Source organism: Peromyscus maniculatus, chromosome 12 (genome assembly GCF_049852395.1).
Source record: "Peromyscus maniculatus bairdii isolate BWxNUB_F1_BW_parent chromosome 12, HU_Pman_BW_mat_3.1, whole genome shotgun sequence".
NCBI lineage: Eukaryota > Metazoa > Chordata > Mammalia > Rodentia > Cricetidae > Peromyscus > Peromyscus maniculatus.
In genome coordinates this window covers 56,562,375-56,585,793 of record NC_134863.1, presented here as the reverse complement: position 1 = coordinate 56,585,793, position 23,419 = coordinate 56,562,375, and the positions used below count along the sequence as shown (strand labels likewise).

Here is a 23,419-nt window from a genome sequence, read left to right as displayed (position 1 = left end):
TTCTATCATGGATTAATATGTAAGTGGCTAGAGGGCAGAAACTAGATCAATTTAAATTATTTTTCTTAGAATCTAACATAACATTATTCAAGTATATCAAGCTAATTAATACCAACGGATGGTAATGCTAAATGTTGCTTATGGATACAAAACATTCTCCAGAGATGATGCAAGTATAGTTATTTGAGAGAATTACAGTTAGTATTAAAATTAGAGCAAATACATCAAATGGTACAGTCTTCATAAACACCTAAGCGTAATGGCAAAATGTCAATATTTTCCACCAAGAAATGAGATTATCAAACCACATATGTATATGTATATATATGTAATACATAGGATGAACAAATTGCTATGGATTCAAACAGATGAACATAGAGTGCAGTTTTGGAAAAGGGGATAAAATAGAGCAGTTAGTAAATTCAGGATTTCTTCATTGTATAATAATGTTCTTACTATGGATGATTTCAGAAATGGTACCAAATGGAGAATCGTTTAGAAGAAATATCATGTTTTCTCTAGTGCATGAACAGAGAATATATGCGTTTTTAAAATAATGTACAAAATAATAACTGTACAAGACACAAGAATCCTGTTGTCAGATTGTAGGAAATTGAAAGTAAAAGTTGAAAACATAAGACAAAGGAACATAATGAAAATACATGGCAAGATAAATTATAAAAGGGTGTTTCAGCTCTGTGTCCTTGTTATGTAGAATTTTTAAAGGGATTATCCAATGAAATATATGAGAGCAACATTTACAATTTACAAAGGATCAATCATTTTTTACATACTTCCGCTTTGATGAAAGGCACTCCTTTTAAACTTGAATTTAAGAAAGAGAAGAATAGATATTGTCTATTCCTGTCAACCACAAATGATTTCAAATTTCACGTATTAGGTAAGAGAATACTTCTCAACTGAACAAAATGTAAAGCCACTCATTTTTAACAGATGAAAACTTTTATTTATCTTTCTAACTTTACTTGTATCTCTTTGAAACAAAACTTTTTTATTGATATGATCTAATTTTCAAGAACCAGATCATATGAGTCAGATTTCACTCAGTGCTCAGTAGAAATAATGTATGTGCACAAGCAGAAGACTCCATACAGTACACAGTATAGAAGAAAAATCAAAACAGCTGTTTTCTGCAATTGACATTGCATTGACAAAATTGTACTAAAAGTGTAACTCTTATTGAAAATGAAAAACACAAGGAAAAAATAGTAAAATGTCAGTTATGCTATTTGTATCAGAAAGCACTGTAACACTCGTCTAGAGTGAAATGCAATTTAGAGTCTGGATTTTTAAATGTTTATGCATGTGTTTTAAAATGCATTATATACTTCCCCATCAAAACAAATAATCTTATAATTAATTATTAATACTTGTTTTGTATTTGTATTTGAATGTGATGTTTCATGTATAAAAATGATAACTGCTTAAAAATGTGAATCATTAACATTTAAGCAGTAAGTAAAGCAGTTAAAATGGCTCATGAATTATGTCCTCCATTTGAGCCCAAGCATTCTATCTGAGTGACAATGGAAGGCTGTAAGTGAAAGCAAGGGAAGAGAAGAGAAAGGAAGAGAGATGAGGGATTGGGAAGGGAAAGGAGTTGAGGGGCTGGAAAGGGAAGGGAAGGATTTCAGGAAAGAAGAGAAGGCGAGGGAGCATCAGGTTTAGGGATAGCATTGTGTTTAAATGATACCAGTTAGGTTAGTGATAAATGAAAATATATGCATCAAATACATTTTAAAATAACTCAGAACACGTTATCATTGCTAAATGAGATAATACCTCCATAAGGAGTTAATGGTCAATTTCTATTCCTGACCGACACATTGTGATAATTATGTTTCTAATCTAGGTAGCAGAACAATGGGTAATAAAGTTATTTTACTTCCCCTTAACATCTTATGTTGTAAAACATTCCATAGTGTTTCTATGGTGATTCTGTTGTTGTTAAATCTCCTTTAGAGAATTACCTTGGGCTAGAGAAACAGAACTCACTGTTGTAAATTTCCGCTACATTTATCATCCATGTAATGCATTTCAGCTTTTATTCTCATGAATTGATTAAAAATACAATTCTGATTATTATAGAAGAGAATCATTGGTTATGTGCTTGGGGAGTAGCAGCTCTGTTGTTTATGTACTCTCTTTTTTGTGGGTATTTGGTATACAGAACAAAGATATTTCTAAATGGAAAAATGGAGATTTTTTTTCATTTGATGAGTTTCCTGTTGATTCTTCTTTTTGACAATAAAAAATACTGAAGATCTATAGGCTGCAGAGATATCTCTCGTTAAGAGCCCTTGATACCCTTGCATAGGACCTGAGTTTAGTTCCAAACACCCATAGAGGTCAGCTCAAAGCTCCTTGTATCTCCAGGGACACATTCCTCTCTACTGCCTCTGTGCCCACCCACACATAATAGAGAGAGTCATATATGTAAATATAAAATATATGTAAATAAAAAATAATGGAAATCCAATCTCATCAGTTCACCTTGCACAGAACCCCTGTGTTTCTAAACCCCAAAGTACATTTTAAAACATCTTGTACATCTCATAAAATATGCTTTTACAATTTTCTAGCAAGTTTAGAAATTTTTGCAATTTTAGAAAACATGGTTGCTTCAGATGTTATAGGCTTATAAGACAGGCAGTTCTATGTGCTATATGTATTTAAAAACATGTATCTCATTGAACTAGCATCTGCTTTGAGGAGTTACAAAAGGCAACTATTGCAAGAACTCTATTCAGAAACCAAACAAGTTTCTAAACATTTTCCAGGAAGTTACATCTATGATATTTTACCTGAAATATGTATTACAGATATATTTTGTTCATTAAGTAAATAAGTTCTTATCTCATATAAATGTTAGATAAAATCCATTTTGTCCTTTTAATATCAAATAATTAAAAGTGATTGAATTATCAAATATTTTACTCTTTCTAAATGTGATGCTTCAAATTATCATATATTATGCCATTGATCATAACTGATTTTGTTTTCTGAAGTCAATTTATATATATATCCAAATATCAGTATGAATTCTAAGGTTTAAAAATGAGAAATTACCTTTAAAAAGTAAAATGATGCCCTCTAAAATGTTTTATTCTAATCAAAGCTTATTGTAAAGTACTCAGTTTTACTTCTTGTGCTGGGGCTAGAACCCAGAACAAGAGAAGCAAATATTCTACAAAAGGCATTCAAGCCCAGCCCTAAAGTCTTACAGCATTCAAATTGTTCTGAAGGACAAAAAACAAGAGACTTAGAATAACAGATGCATACATCACAGAAAAACCTAAAAACAGGTTGCTCAAAATGTTTTAAATTATTATAGGCATAGCAATTAAACACACAAAGAAGAAAAGTTAATAGCAAAATTGTAGAGTGTATGCATATTATAGAAGATACAGAAAATAATGTACTTCTTAACTAATGTTAAAATTTTACTAAATAACTGTAATAAAGAATTAAAAGTGGCTAAGGATCTCCATATTCACCATATTCACACCGTGTAGTGAGGCTAGAACAAGTTGTAGGACATTCTGAGATACTGTGTAAAAAATAAAAGTAAATAAATAAATAAAAAGACATAACAAAAGAAACAACAAAAACCTTAAAGAAAAGGCAGAAATAATTGGCATTTTGTCTCCTTCCAAATTAAAAGCTTTTTTTTTCTAGCTTTTAAAGGTCATAGGCTGATTCATATTTTAAATGAGTATATTTCACACCACAATATTTTAGGGTTGTTGTAATTCTATGGATTATAAGGTATTATAACACAACTATTCATGTACATACACAGACAAAGATCTTTGATAGGAACAAAGTATACCTGGAAAACTACCATTGCAACTGGAATGGTGGGTCATTGGCTAAGAGAACTTTTTGCTCTTTGAGCGTACCCAGGCTCAGTTTCTAGCACCTACATGGTGGCTCTCAGTCATCCATAATTCTAGTTCCAGGGGACCTAGCCATTTTTATGACCCCTGAGAACACCAGGTGTCCAGATGGTACACATACATACCTGTAGACAAAAAAGGAATGCTCATAAATGAAATAGAGATAAATCAAATTTTTGAAAGAATGAAAACTACTGTAATCAGTCAATGCATATGAACTTGCTAGCTTAGCTCTGATATAGGACAAAAATTATATCATTGCTATTGACAATTTCATATTACATCTGGCAGCACACTGTTTTGTTTCTGTTTTCTTTTTTTATCATTTCTGATGCTTATTTAACTAATAGACTTTATTTTTAGAAAATTTTTAAGTTTACAGAAAATTGTTCAGAAGGTTCAGAGTTCTTATATATATACTCCCTTTATTGATAATAATAAAAATTATTATCACACATCAATTATAATTGAGCTGATGCCGCATAATGTAATAGAAATCCCATCATTTACTTTGTATTTACTCCTTTGCTTTGAAGAGTTCTATAGGGTTTTATTAAATTATGTGTGTACAAACAGAAATATTGAAAAAGTAGTTTGATAACATGACCATTTAGCATAATAACAATAACAGACTCTGACTTGGGGCCCATAACTTTCAGTCATGAAATTTTGATAGATTATAGTAACATGCATGAAATTCTGACCTGTGGAGCAAGCCTAAAATCAGAAAGTGGTTATTTTCCTTTAACAGTCCTACCGCTATTACACCAGTAAATACCTCTTGCCATGAAAGTGAATATGGCAGCATGTGGTGTCTGATGTTGGGAAAGGCCACTGAGGTCTTTTCTCCCTTAGCTGTCTACATAGCATTTCCCTGTGTTGTGAAAGCTAACCAGTGGGAAGGATGTATCGCAACTGTTTTGAGGTTGAGTTCTTGAAGTTTGTGGTGCCTTCAACAAAAGAATCTTACCATAGGGTTATGATGAGTGCCCAATGGCAATGGTAATACTCTGTGTTCATTCAGACACCTCTTAGGTTCCCTCTAACCCACTATGTACAGCAATTTCCATTTAATAGTCCATGTCTTAAAGGAGAGACTCTTTCCATCCATGAAAGATAATTCCATTTTAAATTTATTTTAAGTTTTATTTTGCAGTTAACTTATTACCTACTGGGTTTCTATAAGGACTTAGAAATCGAAGTATATATGCTTAGTTTTGGTTAACATGAATACTACCAATAGCCCTAGACCCTTTCCGTAGCCCTGACCTGTCCTTTGACCCACAGTATTTTCTCTTTCTTTTTACATGTGTTGTACTATCACTTTACTTTACTTTTTAATTGGGAATGTGAGATGTTAGACTCCCTAGGGCTATCTCTCCCCCTTGTCCTCTGATTTCCTCTGTGCTTGATTCTGCATTTCTGCCATCTCTATTATTCCTCCCTATCTTCAACTTATGAGCAGCCGTGAAAAGATTATGAATCCTCAAACTATATCATACAAGCTAAAACAATATGTAAGCACACAACTGCAAAGATGATGTTCCTGTTTATAGACATCTTTAAACCTCCACAAAAACACATCCAAAATCTGAACAAACCAGGATCAGGTGAGAGTAATGATTGATGGCAGTCTTGCTCAAGTACTCTCAAGAGGATAACTTGTTCTATTTATTCTCATGTTATCGTCACCAGCCAGCTATTGCTGTGACTGCTCAGCAGTTGAGATGTGCATCTTGTAACTCGAAATTGCACTTAGAATGCAATTTTACCTGATTTACATTAAATTTAAATAGGCACATCTGCATTGTACAACACTACTCTTGATGATGTCATCATACTTTCCTCTTCTAATTTTGTTATTAGTTCTTTTAATCATGGCAGGATACATAATTGATGAGTTAATGGTGTAGTAATTCCTAGGATGCTGATGTAGTCACACTTTATGTAATAGAGAAAGCATAGCAAAAGCATAATTTTGTAATGCATAATAGACTTTTTTAAAGGTTTAATGTTTTTATAGTGTAAGTGAAAGTTAGTATAGCTTAAACCTATTTTTAAAATTAAATTGTGTTTTATTGTTTGGCAAGACCTTCTAGGAAAAAATGAATACAAACCATAAAATATTATTCTTTAAAAACAGTATTTTGACAAATGTTCTTAAAACATTGTGGGCTGCAGAGTTTATAATTATAAGAAGGATGAATTATAAGGAATAAAACATTGATGTACTTATTGTCCTCTATTCCTACTGGTTCTTTTGCTTCCCCTTCAGATCGTCCTCTTGAACCAGCTCCATGGTAAAAGCATGTTGCTCCTAATGTCCTTAGTCCAGTCAGTTTTGCCCAATTACAAACTTGACATACTGAAATGTAAGATCATTTCTTAAAATATCCCATTTCCCCAGTCTGTATACTTAGCATCCTAGAATGCGATTCTATAGTATTCTTTTTTTCAGAAAATCTTCGGTCAATGATTTCCAATTGCCTCAATCATATCAAGTCTAATTTTTCCTTTTCATACAGTGGCTCATAACAGTCTTGACCACTTCCAAAGGTTCTAGTCCCTGCTTCTGTCTGAAAGACGCATGTGCCACACACATGTGCTGCACACACATATATACAGGTGAAACAGGTGTACACATTAAATAAAAGTAAATTAACCTTTTCATTACAGTCTCAGGGGAAGCTCTCTTGTAATAAGAGAAAAAGTGACAATAGTTTAAAAGGCTATTTTCATCTTTCAAAAACAATAATGACATGAAAGCCATCAGTGAGAACGTAAAAAAGTAAGAGACACAGAACACTTGTGCACATCATTCATCAACATCAACAGATGTGGTTTAGAACATGCAAGTAACAGCACGCCAAGGCCCACTTTAAATTGCATTTCTTTTAACTCAAGGAGCATGATAACCAGTTAACTCCATAGAACAGAAAATGACCCCAAACAAAAGACAAAGCCCAGTCACAAGTGTCAATCCCTACTATATTCTACCAGACAACAAGAAATAACAATTTATCAAAGTGTTTGTTTTCAGATCAAGTGAGGTAGACAATGAGTTGATAGTGGGAATCTGGCAACTCATTCCTTCCAATCCTTTGTGTCATAGCACAACACAACAGCAACAAAAGAACTTCTCTCATGCTTTTGTGGTTGTTGACTCTAGAGTTTAGACCGAGTGCTCTCCACTGAAATGCAACTCCAACCTTTTTTTGCATGCATTGAAAAAAATCCAGAAATCCATTATATATAAAACATTTGCATCAAGGAGAATTATGTAGCAAGTATTTCATCAATATTTGTTATTGTTGGAAGGTAGTTTTAATAAGAAAGTCTGATTTTATAACAAAGGAGTATTCCCAAATATTAAGTGGAAAAAAAGCACTAAAAAAAAAAACTTGTTAATTAACAAAGAAGACATTTAATTGAGGTCCAGGAGTTACATTTACCCTGATAATAAACATGTATACATAAGAAAGAAATAATTTCTGATATCATAACCATGGTTTCCTGAAAGCCATTCTAAGCATCCTGTAGCATCATTTCTGAAAGCTAGGGCTAAAATTAAAACTTAAAAATAGGACATTACAATGCATGATGATATCATGTTACATTGTTATAATTACCTTAAAATAATTGAAAAAATGATAAGATTGTGTCCAGTAAGCTTTAGGAACTAAGCAAATGTTTATTATACAAGTAAATAATTTGCAAATAGAGGAAATATTTTTGTCAACAAATAACATTATCAAAAAATGTTATTTTAACCAAAGGCTTGAAGACCATAGACAACCTTGAACAAGGCAAATTACTCCATCTCTAAATTTAGATTATCTTTGTTCATTCAGTATATTATACAAAATGGATTTGTTGGTTTGGAAAATATTCTTAACAGGAAAATAATATTTGTAAATTCAAGTTCTTATTTTTTTCTTAACTACAGAAGGAATAAGATGGGATATCATAGGTAAAACATTTTATTCAAAGGGATTACTTGTTAACCTGCAAAAATTAGTAATGGACAATTGTTGTTGAACTACTGACATTAAATATTTCAAGGGTTGTGCTTTGAGGTTGCCCATTATGTGATTTCACAGTAGTTTCATAACTGCTATCCTGTAAAATCTTTGTTACAAATACAGAAAATCTATTCTACTAGATCAATGTTTCACTTTGATTTTTATCCCTAGATCAAATAAACAGAAAGTATCCTGACTTCACAAGTTAACAGAACTTTAATTTTTTTTCATTTTAAACTGAATGACCTTTTTATTATTCTGTTTTAACACTGTAATTATATTCTTTATGAATGAACACCAGAATTTTTTAAATAAAAATAAAGGAATTAATATAAGGGGAAAAGGTTTCCCCCATGTTCACACACTTTAAGTAAGTTATATCCAAAGAAAGATTCAGGAAAATGGTACCTCTTTCTACCTCTCTCTACCTTTCCACATGGTCCCAGAAACAACGCTCAACCAAACTTTTGAATGAGTTGTCAGATATCCTACAAATATGTTATGCTTCACCCATTGTTTTGTGTAGCTCTGAGGATGATCTACAAATTCTGTACTTTTAGTTTGAGTGAGTGTGTTTCTGTAAGTGCATAACAAACAAAAATAAAAGACCAGTCGCACATAGCAGGAAGAAAAAAGCAGTAGATAGAGAAGCATCATTGTTTAAAGAGTCGACAATATCCAATATAGACTACTGCAGTAGTGAGATTGAGAGACTAAACATAAAAGTAATGTCAGCTAACCTGGATTTTACAACCATCCCTAAACACCAACTGGGAAAGTTGAGGCGATCAGCAGGAGTTCCCAATTCAGTGTATGATTCTGAGCCACCTGGAAAATCGGAATTAGTTATATATAAATGTAAAAGGAGATTTAATTTAGAGAATTGTTCCTGAAGTTGTTGAACTTGATAAGTGCAAGAATACACAGAGTGAGCCAGCAATGTACATACTAGAGAATCGCTGACTTGTTACTCCTTATCCGGGGTGTAATGGTCAGAGAACCAATATTTCTCATTTCCTCTACTTCAAAATCTGTAGCCCTGGGATTTATGAAAATCTGTTTCCATTCTAGTCCTGAGATAGATGTAGCATATTTTAGTCAAATATCTAAAATATTTTCCCACTTCTGGACAGCCATTAAGCAAACAGAGGGACTGGGGGAATGTGTCCAGGTACAAAACAGCACTCACTCCCCAGTCACTTAACTTCTTTTCAATATGTCTGTGCCTTTTAAAGTTTCTGCCACTTCCCAATGGTACCACAGGTTTTTGACCAAGCTTTGAATAGGTGACCTTAGGTGGCAATCTTGATTCAAATTTTAGCAAGTCCAAGTGTGGAGGGAAATTCCGAGGCTCTTTCAGTGCTTAGGATTCTTCAACTCTTTGGAATCCACCCGAATAAGGCCAATCCACACTTTGGAAATCAGTTGGCTTTATTCACTCTTCCAATGGTAATGTTAATCTAATGCTAAATCATTATCACAGAAATTTCCAGACTATTACTAGACCAAATTACTAGACACCTTAGGGTACACTCGAACTGAAATACAAATTACTGTCACAGACAGACAAGTTAAATGTATTTCCCAGAATCAGACTTTTCTGTAGATGGCCCTCCATCCTTTCCACTAGAAATGAATTTGTCTTTTATAAAGATGGTGCTGTATGTATAGGCTGAAGAACAAAAGATGATAAGCCTCAATTTGGCTCGAATAATCCTGGGTCCCCCCCATGATCCTACGTAATTATCATTTTCCTTCTTGTTCACTAAGTGACATTATAACCTCAGTCAATCTATTATTTGATAAATGTCTTCTTGGTAAAAAAAAAAATTAATCAATTATACTTAAAAGTCTTGCATCATTTAAGAAGTATAATATATTTTTCATATTTTTTAAATTAATGGTTATTCCAGAGTCATTTTATAGCATTATAATTTACCATGATGAAAATGGGAATTATGTTTGTAACTAGAATATTATTTTTACTATATATATTTCATGTGTGATGACAGAAACTGAATTCAGGGCTTTGTATATGCTGGGCAATTACTCCAATATTGTTATACAATCCCAGCCCTGAAATAATTCTATGTCTCAGGCTGGACTTGAACCAGCACTGCTTTTCTCATATAGTGAGATTATAAATATCTACCTTCCCCTAATCCTGTCTTATAATTTTGGTTTTATTTCATATGCATTGTCTTGTTTACAGGTTTTAGAAAGAATATATTTGAAACATAAACAATTTCAACATATAAGATCATCTACATAATTATAGTTTGTTGCTTTAGATTAGAGAAATTTCAATACTATGTCTTTAAGAAAGATAACTAACTTAAATATTTCAGAATTGATTAATGCTGCCTGAGCTGCTTTCCAAACCAGTGCACTAATATGATGTCAGATGGGTTGGTTCCCATTCTTCCATTAAGCCTAAGGGGAGGGGGAACATGACAGTCTGGGAGGTTAGAGCTATTGTGTTTATTGCACAGTAGAGAGATAAGACGGAAAGAACTAGGTCACTTAATTGCATGCAGAATATAAAGAAATCATTGTGCTTATATTGCCCGTCTACTCTTCCTCTATGAAATCTGTACTTTCCTGTTGATTAAAGGTTATCACATGTCATGTGATTTATAAACCTAGCTGTCTAGAGTTTTCTTGAATCTATTTCCATATGGGTTGATTTTATTAAACAGAAACAATTACTATTTTTAAACAACTTTGTTGTTGCATATGAAACCAAATATAAATAGCTATTTGATGGGCTTTGTCCACTGTACTTTTAAGAAAGCAGCATGTGCTCAGAACTGCAGGACTGCCTCTTCAAAAGGATTCTGCATAATGCTTCTGAGACTGCAGTTTATCTTGAGTTCATTGGGGGTTCCTTATTGTGAGTCCCTGGTAGTCCTGTGACAATGAAAGTGTTGTTATTCAAATGCACATGAATGCATTCAGTCCACAATAATAGTATTCATAGCAATCTATAAATAGTTGAAGAAACAATTGTGTGAAATACTTGATATTCATCTCAACCACTTTTTTTGCAATGTCGCATTTAAATTCAGACTTCAGAGGTACTCCTAAGATATTCAGACATTTTTGTAAAATGCAATGATGGGAAAGTTGCAGTCATATATATATATATATATATATATATATATATATATATATATATATACAAAACATACATGCACACACACACACATACTTATTATAAGAGATAATAAGTATGGGTGATACATTTATAAAATATATTCTTATTTGGCTTTAATGTTATTTCTATTCTTTTTTTTTTCTAGATACACCATCTGTTAAGATTATACCATCCACTCCTTTTCCACAGGAAGGACAGGCATTAACTTTGACTTGTGAATCTAAAGGAAAACCACTGTAAGTGTTTTAGTGAATGGAAAACTTTTCACTCTTTCTTATATCAGTGTTTAATCAGTGTAAACATAGAACACCTATGTTTTAACCTTTTCTTGTCAAACAATAGAACAAGCTCTTTTGTTTTTAATGTTTTCTCTTTCAGATTTCTCTAAAATTAATGTGTATATATTTAGAATACAAATACAAAGTACATGATCAAATGACCTGATGATGGTCAAAATGGTGTCTGAAATGCTCAGAAATAAATGCAAGTTTGCTCAAATGGCATACAATAGTCTGTCAGATATCAGGCACCAACCATCTCTCCCAGTGGTAAAATTTAGAGGAATAATGGATGGATTTTGAAGGTTATGGGATTGTTATTTTAAGAAATATACATCATTTCCTTTAGGTATGATTCAGCAAGTAAATCTCAATGAAGCTCTGGGATTCAGTTATGCAGAAATAAGCCTGAATGTGTAATATCCATGCTTGCACTAAAGACGACTCCAAAGTACAATTATCTTTTAGTTTACGGAACAACACAAAGTCTTGAGAAGTTTAACAAATGGAAAACTTCATCTTTCTCAGAAGATCCTGACTAATTATTCCTCAAGGATGCTGATAAATAGCATCTTGCAAACAGAAAAAGGAAACAACATTTCTTTATGTTACAGGAAAGAAAATTTAATCTCAGAAATGTGAACCAATTTTTTTTCTTATTCACAACGATTTAAGATTGGTGAGTCAAGATTTACTCACACTTCAGTCTTGTCCAAAGCCTAGAGTCTTTCACCTACTATCTGTTAATTTAGCTGCTGAATCTAAATTCCTGCTTCTGTTAGCCAGATTTACTGTGTAAATTCAAAAATGAGACTCATGATGATTTCTGAATTAGAGTTGAAGTTCTAGTTTTTCAGAAAGAGGAATAACCCTTACTCTGGATAAAGTGACAATTGTCATACTAGTCAGGCTTGCTTCTCTATTTAAACTTTTTCTAATATTTGCCAAAATTCTACTTAAATGACATTTGCAGCAAGAATTTATGCCTGTATATTTTCTTAAATATCCCAACTCATGTAGTATCTTTGATTATTAATTCATAGATCCATAATTGCTTAAAACAGTAGTATTTTGCACTTATCCTTATTGGTCCAATGTTATAATGAATATAATATTATCAATTTACAAATAACATGTTTTGATTTATGCCCCTGTACTGTAGTTCTATCACCCGTGTAGCTTACTCGTTTTGTTCTCTAGGCTCCCAGAACACGAGCAGTACAGCTAGAGTCAACTCCATTGATTCCTTCTTTGGTTCAGGATGCTTCTTTAATTCTTCTTCCCAGTCTTCTCCAAATCCACCCACTCCTTCCCATTTTCAAAGTAACATTTCCAATAGATGAAAACATTAGCTTCTTTAAAGAGAACTGAACTTGTAGATCTCTGCAGTTCATACTGCACCCCCACAGTGTCAGCTGAGGCAAACAGCACACGAAACAAGAGAAGACTGAAAAGAAACCATTTGATTGTTCTCAGAAGGGAATCCTCATGTTTGTGAAGAGAATGCTTCTACCAGAGCACAGAGAACAGACCGCAAATTAAGGAGGATTCAACAGAAAGTTCATCACTGGAGAAAGAAGAGAATCACTAATGGGACGATCAGTCCCTTCAGAAGATGAAGCAGAAAAAGCAGACACAATCTCAAAACAAGGAATAAATTAATGCATAATAAGGAGAGTGCTCAATTTTTAAGACAGATTTAAAAGACTGGTAGCCTAAAGAAGGAGTGTGGGATCACAAGTACCCCCTGGGCAGTCTGAAATTGTGTCATTTATTCTGGTAATCACCACCAAAGTTCCGCTCCATTACTTTGCAGCTATTGCACCTGATTCCCCACTTCGTTATTTTGGCATCACTGGGAGGCAGCACTATTGGCATAGCATTCAATTGTTTCCCAAGACAGTTAATTTCTATTACCTTTCCTTTTTACCTAACTCACTTCTAGTGAGCAAGTGGGGACCAGAAACCTATAACAGACAATAAATACATTTTCATCTCATCATAGGTGACCTGAACAACATGCCTAAAGCATGTCCAAATCTTTGTTGTTCCTTTAAAATGCATGTTTGACCAACATATGATATCTTAAAGAATGAGCAATTCATCATTATTAGGTGCATTGTTTCTGTTAAAATCACACCACTATGTTTAGTATAAACCATGAAACCATGGTGTAGCTCTAGTTGTAGTGAGGCTCATGTTTGTATCCTGCTCTCCAGAATGCTAATGTTGTTTTCCTTGTTCTAAATGTGAGGGCCCCAGTGACTGTTTATGAACAATCATGCCTTATTTGCCTGCTTTGGACAGGAGCCTTTTGCCATTTTCCTGTAGAACAGCTGCATAACTTGGGCCAGTACCAAATTGTTACACTTGACATTACTATAGAGGCATTCTATTCTTTCCTTAAAAGAGAGATTACTGTACATGTCTATTGTTTTAATTTTTGTCTAAAGTGAGGACCAAGCTAATGCCAGCCAGTTTTCTTTCAAGTCCCCAGAGTTTCTGCAACCTTCTTCTGTCTTTGGCTGAATTCCCAGACAGCTTTTAGGCAACACATTCTCCATTTATAAAAGTGGAAGAAGAAAATACCCTTTATATTACATTAAAGTCATGACCTTAGAAGATGCAGGGTTGCCCCTACATGCTGTGACAAGTGAATCAGCATTCATTTTAACCCAGTGTTTAGCACATTCTGAATTTACTTTAAGAAAAAAAAGCAATGATACATTTTCCAGTGGAATAAATGTGCATTTGGCATTCTATAAGAAGAAAATAATTCCAGGATCTGATGAATTTTCCTGTATATACAGCACAATGCTTCTATTGTAGTTACTATTTTACCTTCCAGTAATTATAATCTTTCTTTTGTTCTTGGCAGAAATACAGCATGCATAATTGCACAGAGATGAACATCCTATTCTGTTTAAGAAGAAAGACTTTAATCTTTAGAAAGACAGATCACATGCCACCAAGCAACTAGTGAAGTGTTGGAAGGGAACAATTATATACACATGTTTGATATGATCAAAAATTAAGGAAGAAATATGATGTGTACATACAAATGCATATCCTCATGGACAGAATAGAATTGTTTCTTCAAAAGACACAAATGTTAAGGCAAAACAGCTTTATACCAGTCAGTTTCTTCAGCCTAACATGCAGGCTCCTCTTACAAAGCACAAATTACAGGTCATTTGCTAATTGTTACACAATCCAATTAGTGAAACTAAATTTCAAAACAAACCAGGAGTTAATGAAGGCAAGTTATCATCCAGAGTGAATTATCGTTCATAAAAATAGGAGAGATATGATATTAATATAACAGTATGAGTCTATTATTCTAGCAATTTCAAATCATTCCATCTAATGCATGAGATCTTATTAGCCAACATTTATATTTCTCCTGCTAATCAGAAATACTTCTAACTAACCACAATACCAGTATTAGGGTTCAAGTCAGATGTCTGTGGTATAGTGTTGTTGGGAATAGTCTTTGTGGTGGCATAGAAGTAGAGCTGAGGATTGGACCCGAATTTTATTATCTATTGCCACAGCATTAGTTGTCTTGAGTCAGATTCTTAGCCACTTGGATTAGTTTGTTTTTGTAAGTTAATAAACGTTGATTTTAGAACAATTTTAGATTCACAGATAAATTGAGCACAAAATATAGAAAATTCCTGTATGCCACTGCTCTGTGACAGGACATGAGAGATGCAACATTATCCGTGGCTCACATCATTCTTTAATTGAGTCATGTTGGCCAAACAATGTTGCAATATAGTCTGTCATTCTACACAAGGTTCCTTCTTACTTGAGTATTTTTAATCTCCAAAATTATATAATGTGTAACTAATGAACAAATTATGTAAGAATTGGAGATAATATATATGTAAAGACTCCCACCAAGTAATGTCTTAATAAATGACCATGAGGACTATAAAGTGTCATTTGATAAAGGGATTAAGTACAAAGTATCTCACCAAGATTTTTACTCAAAAGTCTTAAACATATTTAGTATTGAATTGTTAATAAGCTGCCATAGTAAGTCCAGAAAATGAGTTATGATCATAGATTCTTCCAAGTATCTCAAATGTAAGATTTTGACCAGAATAAACATACTCTAGGACAATGGTTCATGAATTTTAAAAAGCATCCAGGAGACAAATCAATATAGAAACAAATGAATTGATACTGAAGTCACATTAAAAACTGTTAGGGTACCCATGATAATTAGGATTTAAATAATAATAATAATAATAATAATAATAATAATATTCATATACAGAGAATGCAGAAGCAAGAGGCTCTTTTAAGGGAAAATGTAACATAATGAGAAGCTGGTGACTGGCAAATTGAAATCGATGGAAATGGCTCCTTCACAAATACCTGATCAGTTATGTAGAAAATATTTTAGAAAACTTGAAAGAACTATGAAGAGAAAAGAACTAATCCTGGTTCCACACGTGTGAAAGTGGCTGCTTTTCCAGGCAATGTTACCAAGGTGGAATGAACAGTTATCAGTTAACAAGTTTGCACAGCAAACAAATGAAAAAATAAACTCAAATGGTTTTATACAACCCAAACTTTCATGATGGCATGTCCAGTAGGTCCAACACGTTGTTAAAAATCCAAATATGTCTGTGAAATATAAATGGTTGTTTTGTTAGTACTTTCCAAGTTTTCTAACTTGATTTTTAATTCATTAATTTAAAAATATTTGTATTATATATATTGTGTGGATATGTGTGGATATATTGTGTGGAACATGACTACTGGTGCCTATGGAGTCCAGAGGCTTTGGATCTCCTTGGAACTGGAGTTACAGGCAGCTGTGAGCTGCTGGCTGTAGATGCTGGGAAATGGACCACAGTTCTCTGCAGCAGCATTACATGCTCTTAACTGCTAAGGCATCTCTCCAGCAACTTTCTTATGCTTAGTTGACACAGTGAAATCATGCAACTACCTTGTGGTAAAGGTTTATGAACTCTATACTCCCTATTTTGTAGAAGTGTTTGTCTTGTAGAGGTTATATGACAAGCTCTAGTTAATGGTAGAACTGTAATTGCAATCTATAGTAACAACACTGAGGGCTGTATTGTCTTGTTCACTCCATGTTCTCAGTTCCCTTGCAAAAAATTCTTCTAAAACTTTAATAAGCTGCTGCGGGCTGCAGGAATATCATAAGAACTAAGCTGGTTATGGCAATGTCACTACCTGGAGGAATCAGGGAATTCCTCCAGAGGAAGCCAAATCCCAAGGAGTTTTTGGTGTTACTTGGCTTGTTATATATCAGCTGTCTTCTGTTATGAAAATCATGTGTGCCTTCATAGCTTTCCCAATTGACTTTTCCCTAAGAAGGACTAACAGTGTAGACTGAGCACTCTCTGGACATACATATTCCAGGTAATTTGGAGAACAGCCTCAGGGAAAGGCTTTCTCTGGAATCAGATTATCTCCCTTAGCCACTTTCAAGGACTACAGGAAACACCACCCAGGTGGGCGCCCACCTGGGACTAACAATGATAACAGCCCACATGCAAGTCTCCTGACTTACGGTAAATTCCACTAGGAGACACCGCCTAAGAGAGGTGGACATTAAGTAATAGCTTTACACAATTTAGCTCACCCCCTCCCTTTTATATACCGGGACTTCCAGGGCACAGAGGGAGAAGAGAAAAGAGAATGGAAGAACTAGATGGGTAAGAACTTGAGAGGAACGAGCTGAGATGGGGAAGAACTAAATTGAAGAGCTAAAAGAGAGGACTAGAGGAACGAGATGGAAGATGAGGAAGAGCCAGATGGGGAAGAACAAGATGAGGAAGAGCCAGATGAGAGAGAAGGAAACAGGAGAGGAGCTGATAGGGGAAAGAACTAGATAGATGTGAACCTAGAAGGGACAGAACTGATAGGGGAAAGAACTAGATAGATGTGAACCTAGAAGGGACAGAACTAGATGAAGGAATTAAGATAGAACTTAGAGGGGACAGTAGATAAATATAGAGAAATCAAGCAAGAAAGGAGCTAGACATGAGAACAGAACTGAAGCTGTGTATAAAGGATGTTATGTCAGAGGAATTAAAGCGAATGGACCAAAGAACTCTGCATGCATAGACTGATTTACCGACCTTAAAGAATAGATTCTCAGCTGGTTGATAGATCCTTCCGCGGACCCTGGAAAGGAGACTATTAGGGGCTGGACCCCAATAGTCCCTAACAGTAAGCTTGGCAAGAGGTAGAGAGCATTGATAAACTATCAGCCCAAGTATTCAAGTAGTTATAAAACAGTAATGTAAACTCAATCCTGATCTGATATCTAAGATATATAAATATAGATAGATGATAGATATAGTTATGTATAGATACATTGATATAGAGATATATAGATGTATAGATATATAGATATATATGGAGTGTGTCCCTAGATCTAACAGCTATTACCAATACAATATAAAACAATGGAATGCCAGAGATCCTAGAGAAAATAAGCAGGAAGTTTAAAAAAAGCATTAATCGTGAGCCTATATTTTTTATTAAATATTTTTTATATCTCTGAAGTAAATGGAAGATACAATATAAAATAGGTGTATCTATCATATAGAAATTCCTGTAGAAAAATTTTTGATTAATAAAATTTACATGATGCTTAGATATGTACCTTTGATTTGGAATCTAGAGTATTATGAAATTATCATAATTAATTAACTGAAATTTAAAAGCCAGTACAGCCATTTTATTCCTAAGGTGCTTTCAAAGGTATAATACTAGGAAATTACTTCCAAATTTCCATAATAATGATATAGCCACATTCTGTCCTTCCTTTGCTGAAGCCCATATGGTCCTTTGCTCCCATCTCATGGCTTTAAAATTTAATCACACATTCACTCTCTGGAAGCACACAAGTGGTTATCTTGGAAATGAAACTGAATATTTTGGTTTTGTTTGTGAAACATGAAGCTGACTCTCAGTAATCTCCACGGCTGTTATTTAGGGTGGGCATCTGTGGTGTGCTGGGCACTCAATCATTTTCAATTAAATGTTCCAGTGTCTTGTGAAAGTCCCATCAGAGTCTGCAGAACCATGGCTATATATCCACAGAGAATATGCACTTCTTGAACACTTTCCAGAAAGGCAGTTTTATTGCAAGAAAGCCAATTATTTTGAGAGATTATGTAAATGCTTAGCTGGAAATCCAGTGCAGAGTGTCTCAATATTTAAGACACTGGAAAAAGCACCTTCATATTCATGGGTGAGACTTTCAGGAAATGTACCTTTTGACTCATATATTTAAAATAGCAGGTGTGAATATGTAGCTTGCACAATTTTTAATTTTTAACCTTAACATGATAGAAATTTCATGTGCGATTATGTAGTAACAGAATCATCCATATGATAATCTTAGAAAGATTTTAGAAACAAAAACCACTCAATCCTACTTTTATTAGGACATTAAAGAAAACAGGAATCATTACAATTATTCACTAGAGGATGTGCTCATTTGTTGTTTAAACTTTTCTACTTGAGAACTGTTTTATCTACCAGCCTTTTTTTCTATAACATGTATCATACCTTTGGAGCCAATATCCCTTTAGTGCTCACCAGTATAATGTACAAAGGAGTTTATTATTCACTGTCTGTTAAATATTTTGGCTACCACATCTCCATAACTATATAGAAGTAACAAAATATGTAAGCATAATTAATTCAAAGTCTCTATAGACTTTATGTAGCCAGAAGTTTTCCTGTGTCCCACAGCTGTTTGGTCCTACATAAACACTTAAAGGCTTATATTAATTACAAACTATTTGGTCTCTGGCTCAGGCTTATTGCTAGCTAACTATTACATCGCAGATTAACCGATTTCTATTAAGCTACATTTTGCCACATGGCCGTGACATTACTGGTCTGCTGGTAACTTGTTCCTTGGGCAGCTGGATGGTGCCTGCCTCTGACTCTACCCTTCTTCTCCTTGTCCCTCTGCTTGGGTTTCCCACTTGGCTCTTATCTATCCTTACCACAGGCTGCAGCAGCTTTATTTATTAAACAATCAGAACAACATATATTCACAGCATACAGAAAAACCATCCCAAAGCAAGGTTAGGTATTTTAGTCAATGTTGGAAAATAATTTTGTATCCTACAAAAGAAACTATATTAAATGAAAATATGTAAATCAAAATTTCTGGCATTAATCTTGGTTTTAACATGTACATACCACACACAACCTTAATTTAAAAAGGCATTTTCATGTTTAAAGTCAAGAAACCAATTGAACAACCAATAATGTTCCAAGTGAACAATTAAAAATGGTCCTGATATAATAGGCAGAATCACTCTGTGATTGATGAGGGCTTAGACATCCAACTCTTCCAAATTTGGAGTAGCAGAGATAACTGAGATGCTTGTAGGGCAAAAGAAAGAAGAGAAGAAGAAACAATTTAATTTAAAGGCAGGACAGTAGAGCACCAATGATCTTGACTCATGGTCAGCAGAATATATCATCACTGCAAAGTGCAAGCAAGGCCTGAACAGCCATGATCTCACAGGAGGCAGAGGGAAAGAACATGAGCTGGTTTTCAGTGAAGGGAAAGAGGTTCATAATGATACAGGGACAGTGCCATATGTTAGAAACGCTTTCCAAATTTCCTTTTTAGGCTCATGACTCCATGATCAAATCAGTTTACTTGATCCTTTATAGAACCAAAACCAGAAAATAATAGAAAAGGAAAGACCTTGTAAATATGGTAAGGTGAGGAGGATATGTACTGAAACTGTAAGGGCATGGGTAGAATTACTTTTTCTTGAAGTCATGTTACAGTATTTTTAAATATAAAACATAACTTAAAGAATTTGATGACCAGTGTATTCAACATGATATCTAAAACCAATCAGAGTGTTGGGCCACTCTGGAAATGAACATGTTAGATTTTAGTTATTTTAATGCATCATAAAAAAAAAAAAGGTTAAAACTCTTCAGGTCTAGGCAAGAAAAAAAAAGAGTGCCACTAAGGATATTCTGTTTAATAATGCAGAAAAAAGTATAATCCTTTGAGAAGAATTTCATTGAAATGATTAAAAATATACTTTCAAAGTTTAAGTTTCAGGATCAGTTATCTTCAGCCTTATAAAAAGCACTTAATTCTCAGCTACAGTACAAATGAGTTATACCTCATTATTACTTCAAGACCATCTGTTTTAAAATTAGACAAGAAGCAAGCCATGAAGGAAAATAAATTTCATAATGGGCAGTGATTAGCATGAAGGTAGAAAGACAAATTTAATTAGTTCTATTTTATAGTAGAAGAAACAATGGACCTAGTGCTTTTAGGGAAACAACCCTATCATTTCACCCTGTTAATTGAATGGCTTTTAAACTAAGGGTCAATTCTGATGTTTGAAGTAACTTCTCTTGTATCAGTATGTCTTTACATTCTACACAGCTTGAAAAATTCAAATTCACAAATTTTGATTCATAAAATAAAATTTGGTTATATTCCCAGAGGAAAAATTCAGGTGGCAATGATTTTTTTTAACAAGCCGAGAAAACTCCTTATTTAAAAATGATCTTTGTTAAACATATCATAGAGATTTTATGCTTAATGTAAACACACAGATAATTACATTGTTGTATGAAAGAATAAATAATTACTCATAGTTTGTTGAACTTTTAATTAGAAATTACTATTCTATGCTTATCAAAGAAAAGAAATGGTAAATGTAAATAAGGCCTGCGTAATTGTTTTTCCTTCATCAGAAAGTTTCAAGAGATCAGTTTAGGCAATTTTTCCCAAATTGAATGTTTTTAACTACAGCACAAAATTCTGTTTCTCCTTCAGGATCATAGACTCTTATCTTTTCTAGGGATAATCTTCTGTTTATTGTGGCATCAATTGGTCAGAATTATAGAGTGTGAAATATGATTGCTTTATATCTCAGTACTTTAAAATAACTGTCGGTAAATACCACTTTGTCAGTGAAAAGTAGTCCAGGATTTCTGTCATTCTAAAATAATGTCATCATGATCAAGCCTTCTAAAGGGTACTTGCCTCTTGTATATAGGTTATTTCCCATTTCACCATAAGCCATTGAACTGAGAGGCAAGAAGAAGTATCTTAGAAAATAAGACTCATGTAGCATATGATGAGATTATTCAGAAAAGAAGTCTGTATCTTATTTACTACTTAACTTTTAAATATAATAATGATAAGTCTAATGTTGATCTTATTACCCCAACTGAATATGAGTGCTAATGTAATGAGACTCCTTTTACTTGTTGCTATAATATTCAGTATGTTTTGGGGCCTATATCTATATGAGAGTGAAGAAATTGGAATTAGAGTTTAAACTGGAAATTTAAGACTTAAATTTTGCGGGCTGGAGAGATGGCTCTGAGGTTAAGAATACTGGCTGTTCTTTCAGAGGTCCTGAGTTCAATTCCCAGCAACCACATGATGGCTCACAGCCATCTATAATAAGATCTGGTGCTCTCTCCTGGCCTCTACATACATGGAGGCAGAATGTTGTATACATAATACATAAATAAATCTCTTTTTAAAAAAAAAGCCGGGCGGTGGTGGCGCACGCCTTTAATCCCAGCACTCGGGAGGCAGAGGCAGGTGGATCTCTGTGAGCTCGAGGCCAGCCTGGTCTACCAAGTGAGTTCCAGGAAAGGCGCAAAGCTACACAGAGAAACCCTGTCTCGAAAAAACCAAAAAAAAAAAAAAAAAAAAAAAAAAAAGACTTAAATTTTGCACTTCAACCTGACTTCATTGATGATTGTTTTAAGATGTCTTTGTCTCTGTCACATACACCAGTACTCATAGTGACTTTTAAGTAGGTGTTTTCATTGCCGAGCTTTTCAATAGAAATCTATCTATAGTGATGATATCAACTATAGATAGAACAAATAGAATATCCGTTTCATAAAATAGTTCAGACATTAAAAAAATAATCCAAATTACACTGTGGTCAGCAAGGACAGGAGAGGGATATAGTCTTATTCAAGCCAGCACAAATGAGTAAGAGTTTTATGCTGTAAAGCAGAAGTAACTATGGAATTCAGGAGCACTGTTTGTACATTAAAATAGAAGAGTGGCTCTCGAACTAAACAAAGAACCTTTAGACCTTTGACCACACCACAAAACTTTTATTTTATTATTTCAATTTTGAGACATGGTCTCACTATCTAGCTTATTCCTGCCTACTAATAACAATGTTAGGAATGCAACGGGAAATGCTTATTTAGAGGCACTGTTATTTAAGTATGTACTTCACAAACTGTCTGGTTCTTTCAAAGCTGTCTTTTCTGTTTTTCTTTTCATTTACACTAAAAATACAAAATATGTGAATGGAGCTGTTGGACCTTGAAATATTCTAAGCAGAAAAACACTTGAAATGTATATCATAAAGGGAGTCAGACTGTTTTATTTCCTTCTTTTAGAGACTTCTGTACATTTTAAAGAGGATTTTGTTGGAGTTGGACAATTTCATCATATGGATAGTGGGCAAAGGAAAATGCACTTGTGTGTGTGTAGTGCTTCCCAAGGGTTGGGAAGTAGAAACATAAGGAATTCTTGGGCTTGCTGGATACCCAACCTAAGTAATTGGCAAACTCTGGGTTAGAGAGAGAATCTGTCTCAGATTAAATCATAAGGAAGAGCTGATGCGATGGCTCAGTGTGTTAAAATGTTGCTACTTATGTCCATGCAAATGTAGGGAACAGACAAACAAACAAACAAACAAACAAACAAAACTCCAGGAAGCTCTTCTCTAACATTGACAGGCTTGCCCTGGCACTCAACATACCCTACTTGTGCTGTGCATATCATGCACACGTAACAGCAATACCATCACCATCAGCAATAACCCAGCAGCACGAATAACAGCAATAACAATAATAAAATTTTTAAAAGTTGTCCAACTCCAGAGGACATCTGAATTTGATTAGATGTCAAATTTGCACACATGTGTGTACATACTTGTAAATATGTGCACCTATACACATAAATATACATAAACACACAATAAATAAAAAATGACAGATGGA

General features: G+C 34.0%; 1 protein-coding gene across 4 annotated transcripts in view; it reads left to right on the top strand.

The window, feature by feature from the left end:
• The window catches only part of Cadm2 (cell adhesion molecule 2), a 984,450-nt gene that overhangs the window by 869,101 nt on the left and 91,930 nt on the right, over nt 1–23,419 (top strand). For all 4 annotated transcript variants that reach the window (XM_006991069.4, XM_006991070.4, XM_016009325.3 and 1 more), the window contains one exon: nt 11,245–11,335. In XM_006991069.4, coding sequence (XP_006991131.1) covers nt 11,245–11,335 — 91 coding nt within the window. The remainder of the gene's footprint in view (nt 1–11,244; nt 11,336–23,419) is intronic.